The sequence below is a fragment of the Limulus polyphemus genome, unplaced genomic scaffold (genome assembly GCF_000517525.1).
Source record: "Limulus polyphemus unplaced genomic scaffold, Limulus_polyphemus-2.1.2 Scaffold3952, whole genome shotgun sequence".
Classification (NCBI taxonomy): domain Eukaryota; kingdom Metazoa; phylum Arthropoda; class Merostomata; order Xiphosura; family Limulidae; genus Limulus; species Limulus polyphemus.
Genome location: NW_013669562.1, coordinates 45,989 through 59,292, shown reverse-complemented (window position 1 = coordinate 59,292; position 13,304 = coordinate 45,989). Strand labels below are relative to the sequence as shown.

Sequence of the window (13,304 nt, the reverse complement as noted above, 5' to 3'; positions counted from 1 at the left end):
TTTGGGTAATGAATGACAAGGTCATCAGTGTTTAGTTTGTGTGTGTTTGTTATAGCAAAACCACACCGGACTATCTGCTGTGTCCACCGACGGGAATCGAACTCCTGATTTTAGCATTGTAAATTCGAAGACTTACCGGGGGACATCATCAGTGTTTTATAGTTAGAAGGAACTTAAACGAACGTAAGATTTTACGTCCAAACTGTCTCAACAAAATTGATCAATAACTCATTTTAACGGTGCCTTATACTCATGTAAAAAAAAGTGGAAATTAACTAGTGAAAAAAAAATGTCACGAGTAAAGTTTTATTTCTGAACTTTTCTTGTACTGTAAATTACTCCAAATCATCACGTATTACCTTTACTACAAGGAACAGAGCAATAGATGAGACCACGGCGAGGAAGAAATGGACGCCCCAGTAGTGGCACATGACAAGTATAACAGCGAAAGCACGTTTCTGTGGCGTGCCAGTGCTGACCCTCATGTGACATTTGTCCTTGGTCAACTCCTATTGGTTCTCCGCACGTGTCGCAGTACTCAGCAAACATAGCATCAAAACAGTGGAGACAATATGGCTTCCCTTCTCTCATGATGTATCTCTGACCCCCTAGTTGGCGATCACACTCGAAACAACAGAAGTGTTTCATGTGCCAAGCTCTTCCTTCTGCTTCTGTACATTCGTCAGCAAAAACAATCTGTAAGAAACGGCAAAGGACACCACTAATCATTATATAAAATGTGAAAGTTTTGAGCTTAGATTACAGAAAACCACGTGGCAATGCATGTACCTCCACTGTCAAACTTACGATTTTATAAATAATCAATATCAGATATATATATAGTGGCCTATAAACAAATATATTATGCTCTTACTAGAATCTTATAACTAAAGAAAGTGCTCAGGTTACAGGGTTTTTGTATTATTTGTTAACCTACTTGGTTTGAACGTTTCCTAACATCGTGAATCTTTATTTTATGGATATTTCTGCGCCAAGAAAGGTGAAAGTAACAAATAACTTCGAAGTAGTGTTATCTAGTGATGTAATATATATATATATATATATATATAAAGGTTCTATCTAGTTTGGAATATGCGTGTGTTTGTGTTTGTCTTTTGGCTAAGATGGTAGACTTAATTTACCGGAGTTAAAACTGAATAAAATTTTGATACCCATAAATAGACGCAAGAAACATAAAAGTCGCGTTTGCGTTAAAGCAGAAATCTAAATACCTTTAAGTCAAAAGAGAAAAATTAGGGCGGAGTGGCTTTAGAATAAAATGAATTATTTAACGTGTACTATGTTGAGAAAACAACAATAATTAATTATTATTATTATTCTGAAGGACATTGTTGTTACTGATGCAGTGTTTTCCCGCGTAATTATAAAACCAGGGAAAAGTAACAGATGAAGTCATCACTTCGAACGAATCATTGAGATATTAAGATGTTTCGTGAATCTTTGAAATCACTAATTTTTCATCAGTATACCTGCTTGAAGAATATAGTACAACACAGCAGTATAAATAAAAGTTCAGAGATACAGCTTTTGAGTGGATTAGTTTTTTTCAACTTTATTACAACGTTTCGACCACTCGTGTGGTCATCATTAGGTAATTGTTGTCTACTGTATGAAATAATGCGCGAGGATTTTGTTCTAATTTGGAAAACGTATAGAACGACACCTGTATTTAGATTTAAACTAGGTTTTAGTTCACATGCTTCTCATATTTTTCTTCTATTAATGTTGTTCTCAGTACATAATTTTTTAAAGTTTCTAATGTTAATGTGATGTTGATTCGTTGTGCTGATGACTATACGAGTAGTCGAAACGTTGTAATAAATGAAAAAATATATATAATTCATTCAAAAGCTGTATCTCTGGGCTTTACTTTAAAATTTACAGTGGATTTCTTCTCCTCACAATATAGCAATGATGTTTCAATGCACAATCAGTATATATATTTCCTTAGGATAGCTATGTATTTGTGGGTAATCCTGATATTAACTTAATATGGAAGTAATCACCAAATTCTACAAGAAACTCTCCAGTAAGCTGTATACACCGCTCTAACAGAGTCATGGTGTAATCATTTCATACACTGTAAATTGACAACATTGTTTTAGTCTTTCATTTTGTACTATCTCTTCTCTATTCCAGTCACTATCGCTAGGTCAAATATATATACATAAAGCACAAAAAGATATGTGTCTGTCTGTTTGTCTCTTATCTAACTATTCCTAGGTCGCTGGGCCAATCTCAACCAAACTTTGTGGGATGATATTTGGGACAAGGAATTGTTAATGGGGGGCTAACAACCCTTTTACCCCCATTATTGCTGTTATTGAGCATTTATTATCTTTGACGTAAGTTAACGTTAACTGCATACATAGATGGCGCCACGTCCTTACACAAAAAACGTATTAAATTTTCTATAACAGAACATACACAAAATGTGGGGGTAGAGCACACAATGTCTTACATATCTCGGATAGTGCACTAGCACTCCCTATGGAGAAATGCAATGGAAAAAAGGCCGACACTGTTGCAATAATAAATAAACTAAGCTGAAGCTTTTACTCCAACAATCACTATAATGCTGATATAAAGAGCCGTTTCTTGAGTTATACCCACTTCCTACATTAACCCGTGTCACTCTTGCGGCCAATGACCGTCAATTAATTAATCACGTGAAACACTGTGGAAGGACATTAAGAGTTGGGTGTTGAAAGCGGGTAACAGAAAGCACCCTTACCGCCATTACTTTCGCCTCTACCTCTTAATACAAAGTCACCCTGACCATCGCAAAATGTATACCAAGTTTTAAGTATATACATATTGAGTTTTTAAAGCTTATACAAAACTTTTAATGAGGTAATAATGAATACTGTAATAATCTGTTATAAATAACTTGTGTGAAAGTTACGATTTTTTATGTTATTTATCATAGCATCCACCTCCACATTTTTTAAAAGTTCATAATCCGGACAAAGGATGGATATCCCAGCTTGTAAGTGATAAATAGAAACATCTTCCAGAAAGTGACAGCAGGCAACACGTTTATTATAACGGCGTATAACACTTGTAATGCGTTATACATGTAATGTGTCTGTTGTTTTTAAACAGATTTCCACAGATATGGATGTTATCTTTATACATGTAATGTGTTTATTTTTACACAGACGTCCATACGTACGGAAGTTATATTCATACATGTAATGTGTCTGTATTTACACAGATTTCCTATGGCCGGTGTAGGTGAAGCTCTGGAATGGGGTGACTTTTTATATTTTACTCGGTTTTTGATGTTTTGTTAATTGATTTTGTGGTTTCTGGGCCCAAGAATATATGTATGATGTGTGGAATAACAGGTATAAGGTGTTGTTTAGCAATTTCTGTTAAAAGTGTGAAACCGTCTGTACTGTTTTGGGGGTTTCTGTGCTGTTGTATGAAAACTAAGGATGTATTTTTAAATGCTTCAAAGATGGGATTTGTTTCGGTTTCAAGTATGTTTGTTGGTAGGGGGATTTGTTTCGGTTTCAAGTATGTTTGTTGGTAGGGGATTTGTTTCGGTTTCAAGTATGTTTTTTGGTAGGGGAATTTGTTTCGGTTTCAAGTATGTTTGTTGGTAGGCTTTCTGTGATTTGATTTTTGTTTTGTTGGCATTAGCGTTTCTTGATTTAGTAGTTGTAATTGTGCTGCCTCTGCGTAAATGTATGTTGTTGTCTGTACGGGTGTATTGTGTGTTACTGGTGTTGGAAATACTGTTTGTTTTTATTTCCGGATTATGTGTGTTTGTTTCAGTATGTTTATGTGTGTTTGCTTTTAGTTATTGTGTATATTGTAGATTCTAATTTTTATGTCCTTATATTTAGGACATCCTTTATATATAGCTGTGTGTTGCTGTTGGCAGTTACAGTGTAGTGGGTTACTGTGTTTTTTTGGGGGGTGACATTCCGAATTATGATGGTCTCCACCACATCCCACACATATTTACACGCTTCTATAACGGACTTACCTCATCACAAGCTGCACATCTCGGCTTCAGACTCTCCGCGTGGTGGCGACCACAGTACAGTTTGTTTTCCCTGTGGAAATAGATCAAGTCGACGAGCAGTTCCCCACAGACCGAGCATACAAAGCACGCGGGATGCCAGCAAGTGTTTGGTCCAGCACGAGAAGCAAAAACACAAATGTCTCCGCCTCCTATCGCTTCTTCACACTAGATATTTGAAAATAAAATAAATATTCAATAAAGTTGATCAAATAAAATGCTTATATTTTAAAACGTAGCATCTTGTTCAACGCTAACGTGATCCATGATAAAACAAATATGATTCTGGATGTAACAAGTTTGTATGAAATACTTGTATTTGTCTATTATGGAAATTAACGAAGAATATCTTGACCGACAAGTATGTAAACTAAACAAGTTTGTTTTCGGATTTTCACGCTATCCGTTCCTAATCTTGAACTGGTACACTAGACAGTAGGAGCTTGTGATCTGCACCTACCGCCAACTCTTGGGCTACGCTTTTCGAAGACAAAGCTTTGACCACCTTCTTGTGAAGTGTTAGTTACAGATCGAAATTAGCATATGAAGTATTAGAAATATTCTGAAATAAAGGCAGGAAACTTGCTTATGATGTTGTTTGTTATTAAGCACAAAGCTACACGAAGGGCTAGCTGTGCTCTGCCCACCACGGGTATCAAAACCTGGTTTCTAGCAGTATAAGTTCGCAGACATACCGCTGTCCCAATGGGGGGCACTTGCTTATGAAGTTCCGGGAAGATCCTTACGAAAATACTACCAGCAGTATGAAAACAATACAAAGTCTTTACTTGCTGTAAACTTATTTAATTCAAACTGATTAAAAAAAATTTAACTGCTTCTCATCTCTGACACAGAAGTTAAAAATAGGTGTTTTATCTCGTGTTTTAAACGTGACAAGTGTGTGTAAGTTATGTAGTTGGTTATTTCTTCTAGAGAACGTCTTGTTCACGACTTTTGTCAGTTTTAGTATTCGCAATTATTTCGGGTCATACACACATATTTAAACCCTAAATTATTGCGTATACTAAAACACAACGTATTTTTTACCAGACTTGTGTGTGTGTGTGTGCATATATATATCCAAAATATGAAATACAACAGAAAACTGTTTATTTAACTTTCAAATTCAGGACTTCCAATGCAAGAACTTTGGAGTACACAACACTGGTAAGAAGAGAAAAAAAAAACAACAGGAGCACCAGAAACAATAAGATGCCAAATAGGAACACCAGAAACAATAAGATGCCTTACAAGCCCTTGCACAATGCAGTTACAAGAACAGAGACACTTGTGATCTGGGTTAACTACGCTTTATCATCTACCGTTGCAAAAAATAACCCCAGCTAACATGATTTATAACTCAGTTGAAATTAATCGAAGGAAAATATCGAATTTTTAGTACACGAACTATACTACTGAGAAGTGATTCAGCAGTAATATTTAGTAATCACCAGAGAACAGCTCACCCCTCTCTGTTACCACTACTCCCCGCGCGTGCCAATTTTACCCCCTCGAACCCTCTGTGTTTCAACATCAAACTTTCTAGCACGTCTTTATGAAGCATTATAATTTTATGACCGGTAAAAGATTGTCATTTAGTCGTTAACAGCTGCGGACAGGATGATTCATCTGTGGAAAACAGTTTGAATACCTCTTCCTATGGGATAAAGTGTCACAAGAGGGAGTAGTGGAGAGGATGAGGTCAGGGTAGAGAGGATCTTACTTTACTTATAAGGAAACATATAACGTAGCTGTACACACACACATAAATATATATTCAACTTGAGCTATATCTAAATTTTCCAAATTTACTAAATAATTTTATATATATAGTTTACTTAATTCGATTACGATGTTAGCTTGCTTAACCACAGAATAGATATTTCAATATAAATATCTGTGTGTGAGAGAGAGAAACAACGCGTTCGAGTTCAAGAAAGTGTTGGGAGGACAAACTAAGCAGACTATGAACCTTTCACACAAGTAAAGATCTATTTTTTTCGATTCACTGACTTTGTCCATTTATTCCTGGTCTCCTCTCAATCTTTTCACCATCTAGCTGACTGGCCTCTACAATCACAAAAGCAATTTCTAGTGTCATTGCAGTCAGCTACGTGCACGTGGAGGTTAACCGAAAAAAAACGAAACAACGATGATTGAGGCAGTGAGTCTTGTCTTCAAAGAAATCAATAGCTAATGACCACCAGGTGACCGCTTAGGAGAGACATGCTGACTTCACAGAAGTATTCTTTCTTTGTACAGAAGCCCCATTCTTCGACGCTTCAAAAGAAAGAGCATCGTGATTTACGGCATTGATGTGGGAACGATGACCTCTGGCAGTTTAATTCCGTCTATGGATCTATCTGGTCAGCTTTTCCGATATTATCAGCAAAACAGTCTTCATTCCAAGAACATGAACAGAAAACAACGTACCTATTCATTCGATGACTTCCATTAACTGGGATACGTTAATGAATCTATAGAAAATTTAACTAAATTTGTTCTTGGCAATGATTTTTTTTTAAATAAAATTTTGTACTATTAACATTTCAATACACATTCTAGTAATCCACATTAATTCATTGTAACATTATAGTAAATCAACATATTCCAATACCTGCTGAAGTAACGGTTAATGAAGTAACCATAACGATGATGTAGATGATTAAACAGGCACCATACTCTCATCGCAACTGTCGTTAGATTTGACTAGTTTACCAAAGCTACTGAATATGTGTCTGCCTAGAGTAATTTTACCAAAATTAAGGTCCTTTCAATTCAAGTAATGTACTTAAGGCTAGTAATGCAATTTCAGTTCAAAGTCTCACGTCATTGTTCAACGAATTTAATCAAGCTAATTTATCCAACAACATAACGTAACTGTTTAATTAACCTAATTAAACTAATTTACCCAACAAGATTCTACATCATAACCGATTTATCTGAAATTGATATCCAATTAAATTAATCAACCGATTCTAACTTATCCAATAACAGCTTTGTCTCAATTATGTTGTTTGACGAACGGTTTCAACTAGTTCAAACAAGTTCATAAATACACAATAACTATAAACTACGAATTAATGATATTGATCTTAATGAACCTGTGGCGGTGAATTAAATTTAGTTTAACAAGTCATGCCCATTAATCAAAGTAAATCAACAAATTAATATTACTTTTTTCGCTGTCGTGAATTGGAATTCGATTTTCCTCAGGCCAATGATGCTGGAATTCACATAAGGTAGTTCCTAATTCATATAGACGCCATTGGCCAAAAATAAACCAAAGTTGGATTATTTAGTTAAATCTGACTGTGTATAGAAATATCAGTTAATATGGCAAAGTATTTCAAAACAACTTGATGTATTTTGTTGGTAAATTAAATGTATAGTTAGTGAAACAATAAGGAATAATTAACAGACTATCACGAGTAATAAAAAAGGAAGATACGTAGTATTTTATTCCATGATCAAAAAAGTTGACTCACTAAAGAAAATAGAATAAAGATGTTACATTTAATAAAAAATAAGGTGACGAATGTTTCGGTAATAGGGAGGACCATAAATCAGCTTCCAATCAAGAACAATTGATGCCAAGGGACAGTAAATACCAGAGAGTTTCAGAAGTTTCAAGTGTTCCGTGAGGACCTCTCATGAGGAAATCAAACAGTCTCTAGCAAATACCATAAAAAATCAATAAATAAAAGCGTATTGATGAAGACTCCAAGGCTATGGGAATCCCATGACCAATCCACTCGTAAGATTATTACCAAGTTTCATAGACTTTATAGAGACGATCAGAAGCAGAGCAATGGCTATGTGCTAAAAGAAAATAGGTGCTTAAGGTGAGAAACTATCTTCAATATAAGAAATTGATTTCTTCGTCTATTTCCGGCAAAGCAAACAGATTTAGTAGCAGGGAAGTGGCGTCATCTAGTGGTCAACTACACTGCCTAATGTTAGAGCAACTATTTTATTTCACGACACTAAGACTACTGTGCTCATGCCCATATCAGTCCTATTGTAGGCTGTTACATATATAGAAAATAAGAATAACAAACGGTTCACTGTAACCTCCAATCTGAATAGAACTTTTATTTGTTTTATCTTTATTAAACAAACCGTAAAGCACTTGTTTCTCAAATATAGAAAGATATGCGGCATTGAAAACTTGAGAAATTAGATCTTCATTAGATGATTTTACAAACAACAAAAAATCAATATTAATGCTGGAAAATAAAAAAAAATGTCACTAGAAAATAAATAATTAAGAATAGTAACTTTAAAGAGGGGAAATCCTGAAGTATCAATAGGTAAAGTTGATTTCAAGCTATGAGTGAATATTAACTTACATTTACACAAGTCATTGATGACTGAAGGGTAACCGGAAGTTGACGTATAGTGCCCCTCCCTAATGCCTCTCGTTTCCGCTGTGCCGAGAATAAACGAAGCTCCCTTTTTTCCTCATCGCTGAGACCATTACAGTAGCGGACTTCGTTGTCGTGTGGCGGCAACTGATGTAAGAGCTGCTTGATTCGATATTTCTCTCCAACACTGTTGACGTATGGGACTTTATCTTCTGGTAAGGCAGAAAAATACAGGTGTACCTGAGGAAGAGGGTATCAAAGACAATGTACTTTATGAGAAAATGAACGATTTGAGACAACTAGCATACCAGCAAAAGCTATAAACAGTCTTCATAACATTCACTCGGGATCGTTAGGAATGCCCTTTCTGTAATCGCAGTCTAGCACAAAACACCCATGATCTTTAAGGAATGCCCTTTCTGTAATCGCAGTCTAGCACAAAACACTCATGATCTTTAAGGAATGCCCTTTCTGTAATCGCTGTGATGTTATGTAATAACGCAGAAATAAAACATTTCTAATACTCATTCCCTATAAAACTGACACATCGTAGTAAAAATCTAAACATCTAAGCTGGGATACGGTTTTAAATGAAAATACTAACGTGTTTTTCAGCCACATTCCATTTTAACAGTTTTGATTTGATTTTAATGAGTAAATTTCATCTTTTTATTAAATGATATGTCATGCACTGCATGCCAATGTGGTCAAAAACAAATAACCCACAGTTAACCGTTATGTATGCTACTTTGTGAGAAAAGGTCATCCTTCTCCATTATAAACAGTAGTAGTACATGTGTGTGTCGGCGCGCCAACTGTATCCCAATACATTTCAGAAACTTTATTTATTTTTATTTACCAGTTACTCATCAATTACGTTTATGAAATGTCATATTTAGGTCACATACAATATTTTATCTGTAGTTTGTAAAAATACTAAACAAGTTCATTAAGTACTATTCATTAACTTGTTTATTATTTTTAAGTAAAAGAAATAAATGCAAAAAAATAAATAAATAAATAGAGGTGCGGTTCCATACACCACTGATTTAAAGTCACGGAATCTCATCATAGCCAATATCGTATGTGTGAATAGTGTGAACTCATTAGAGAACTTGTACTGCGCGTAAAAAATAGACCATTTGAGATATAAAACGTTACCTGCAACGCATTACAAAGAAAACACAATGCTCCACGCTTAATGCACGAAGTGTAATAAAATATTAAAATATATATAGATAATTGGAACAGAATTAAAGGTGTGAAGTTTGCCCCCCTCCCCCCAAAGAAAACAAAAACAACAACAACCGAAAATATCAATCTGAGAATGTATTTGCGGGTGTTCTGTAATTAATTTATTTTGATTCAACCATAACGAAACCGGTTTGATCCATAAAGATGTTTTGTGTCCTGGTATCTTTGTTGGTGCTACTGTACACAAGTTTGTAGACAAACAAGCTGGTTATAACCTGGTAAATGGAGTCAGATACTAGACGTCCTCAAGTGAAGCTGATGGATAGTCCTTTGGTTAACAACCTTCCTAGCACAGATAGCCCATTGTGTAGCTTTGTGCTTAACTTCAAACAAAAACCAACTTTCCCTTATTAAAGGCTTAAGGAAACCACTGTCTTGATTTTTCTACGTTATTTCTGCGTACGGTGACCAAAGCATTTTTGGTGGTTCCCCAACACACTCGGATTACATAATAATAATAATAGTTCATATCTATAACACGGCTTTCAAGATTCCACTTAATAAGAATGAGTAACTATGGAGTTTTGTGAGTAATAATTAATTTTCTTTCATTTCACATTTATTCCACGTACTTTGATAACGTTCTTAGTGAGCTTAGTCTGTTTAAAACGGCGCAAATCGAAATAAATGAAAAGTTTTTTCATAATTTAGTTTCTGGTGGTTTTAGCTCACAGCTACACAATGTGCTATGTGCGCCGCGTTAACAGCGAGAACCGAGCCTAGAATTATAGTGTTACAATTCCCAAGAGCTTACCGCTGAGCTACCGGTGGACAAATTTGTTTTGAGATCATAGTTTATGGCTCTGCCTAGAGGGCCATGCTCCAATAATAAATTTACATTGGTCACGAAAATACAGGACCTCGATCAAAGATGTAACCTTATGGGTGTTTATATTGGCTCTGATAAAGTTACCCGCTATTTCGTTAATGAAGATTATTAGATAAGACTCCAATAAAGCAGAAATATCTCTGACGAGAGCTATAATATCCAACATGCCCCCAAAGCTTTGATCAGATCATTCAGCTGGCTCGTTCGTATTCATCACAACCCACACAGAAAAGCTGATCATTGTTGTCACTCCGAGGGTTGTGTGTTTAAGAATATAATGGTAGATATTTCCAGCTGAGATCATTTCGTACGAGTCAATAAAATAATATACGTAAACAGTGACTGGCTTTTCACGAAACGAAAAGTACCTCCAGCCACGACGACTAAAATATAAAAAAAAAAAAAATGTGAAACGACGAATCTTGTTTTCAGGTTTCTTACCTAGTGTTCAGTATTTTTTGTTTTTACTGGCGTGTACTGGAGGTAAAAAAAACAAAAAACATTCATTTACTGAGATTGATCAAAACAACATGAAAATACTCAAGGTAAGAAAAGCCTAAGAAGTGTTCATGACTGAAAAAATCTAGGATCACTGTGTTATCAACATATTAATAAATTATTACAATTATTTATGTTCAATATGATTTTGCATTAACATATTTTTATTTTATTGTAAATCAACACTTTGTTTATGATAAACAAATACTGAAGCTGTAACATAACTCAGGGAAGAAAACAGAATTAAAACACATTTATTTTTCTACATAATGGGATATTTGAACTTATCTATTGCGGGGAATCAAACACCGGATTTTAATGTTATGCGACCGTAAATTTACCGCTGATAAAAAAAAAATATTTCACAAGCTCTGTTACAGTTTCAGAAACGTTTGCACTTCGCTGGGAAACAATAAAAATAATCCCACCGTTTCTAAATTTGGGATATTTTAATTAATTTAAATCTTGTTACATAGGATTCGAATTTTTGTTCATAGTTGGGTGACTTTTGAGAGTATAAAAGCGACAAAACAAAGTCTTCTGTTATATTCAAAATGCATAGATTAATCTTATATTTCCGACTATCTTTACCAGAATTCCTTTAATTAAAAAAAAAGTAATTACATGACATTCTCCAATAGAACAGGGAATATTTGTAACTTGAATTACTATAACCATTTTACCACCCCTTATTCTACAAGATCAATCAACCCATTTGATACTAACGTTGCAGCACTGGCTGGTCACATAATGCTGTTCCGGGTAGAGTCAAAACATAACATAAACAACCCATTAGATTAATTATTAAAAAAACATTGTGAATAAACACACACACACGTATAATGTGATTGGAATTTCAAGAGAAAACTAATTACAACTATCTGTTTGTGACGCATCCCTAACTCGTTGTGCAACCCTATTTTTAATGTAAAGATTCTAATTTGTTTTGCTTGAGTTCAAAGATACCAGAGAAATTAACATCACGAGTATTCATGAAAACTAATGATGCTCTGGGAGAAAAGGGGAGGGGGACAAACCGAAAGCTCAGATAAATGAGAAGGGAAACAGGAGGAATTGGTGCAATATTCAAAATCTGAAGCCATTTCTATAATGATTATTCCGAGTCGCTAAACTGCTTAAGGTAATATACTACATCAGCATCTGTCTATCTATCTTTCTATTTGTCTATTCCTACAAAAATTTCTTATAGATGTATTAATCCTCGCAAGGTTGCGTAAAGTTGATTTAGCTAATTAATTTGTTAGACGTCTTCTCTAAAAATTCTTTGTAACAGATTATTATACATGTTGGAAGTTATACAAGATCATACAAATCAATATACTCACTCATACATACGAGTTAGAGCTTTCGCTAAGCCTTGTTGCCCATGACAATATATGAAGATTTTTCTAAACTTTTTATTGCATCTGGTAACTATCGTTATTAATTTCTCAACACTTACGTTTCTATCTACTGCATTAAAAATTGCCCGAAAATAAATGAAAAACAACAACAGTGAAAGATATTAAGTTTTCTAAGTTTTATAAATCAAAGAGTTAATTAAAAACGAATTATTAAAGTAAATAAAACAAGGATATTTACTTGCACGATCAGTATATATATTTTTTTCAAACTGTTTCACGATTGTTTGCTAAAGTGACGACAACGTAACGAGTGTTTGAAAAGAAAGTAAACTACAGTTATTTGAAAGCCCTTAAGTCAATGGTGACACACGTTAGAGTTAGACCGAGCTGAAACTTGTAGAGTGGAACTTTATTTTTAATGCAGAAAATCAAGCACTTAAAATGCATTTTACAAGTAAGCTGATAAATAGTGAATGAGGTCATGTTACATCTGAACAAGGCTTGCTGCTTCTAATGTCCTTTACTAGTGGTGAGAGCAAACAATACATTTACACGATTATTTGACTTCCTTCAAGATTGCCAACACTTGCTTTGAATCCAACAAATTCTTATTTCCATCTTTTGTTATTCTAAATAAATTACAGGCCTTTATCTCATGTTTACTCAATCCTTATCCCAATGTAATGATAGTGTGGCTTAAGTTTGACATATCGCTATATCACCCCAACGTTTGTAATAAGCTTTTTTCGTTTCATCTAAATTCCGCAACAAATTGACACTAACATAAGACATTCCTCGATTATCAAGCATGGATGTGACACCTCTAGAACTCTCATAATGGGCTAACAACAACAAAAAAGATTGTTTGTTTGTTATGGATTTCGCGCAAAGCTACACGAGGGCTATCTGCGCTAGCTGTCCCTAATTTAGCAGTGTAA

General features: G+C 34.7%; 1 protein-coding gene across 1 annotated transcript in view; it reads right to left on the bottom strand.

Moving 5' to 3' along the window:
• LOC106470335 (protein prickle-like) overlaps window positions 1–13,304 on the bottom strand; it is a 63,460-nt gene that overhangs the window by 4,932 nt on the left and 45,224 nt on the right. Inside the window, exons 2-4 of the mRNA XM_013930886.2 lie at window positions 8,407–8,661; window positions 4,019–4,222; window positions 360–696 (exon numbers count right to left, since the gene is read on the bottom strand). Of these exons, the coding sequence (XP_013786340.2) occupies window positions 360–696; window positions 4,019–4,222; window positions 8,407–8,661 (796 nt within the window). The remainder of the gene's footprint in view (window positions 1–359; window positions 697–4,018; window positions 4,223–8,406; window positions 8,662–13,304) is intronic.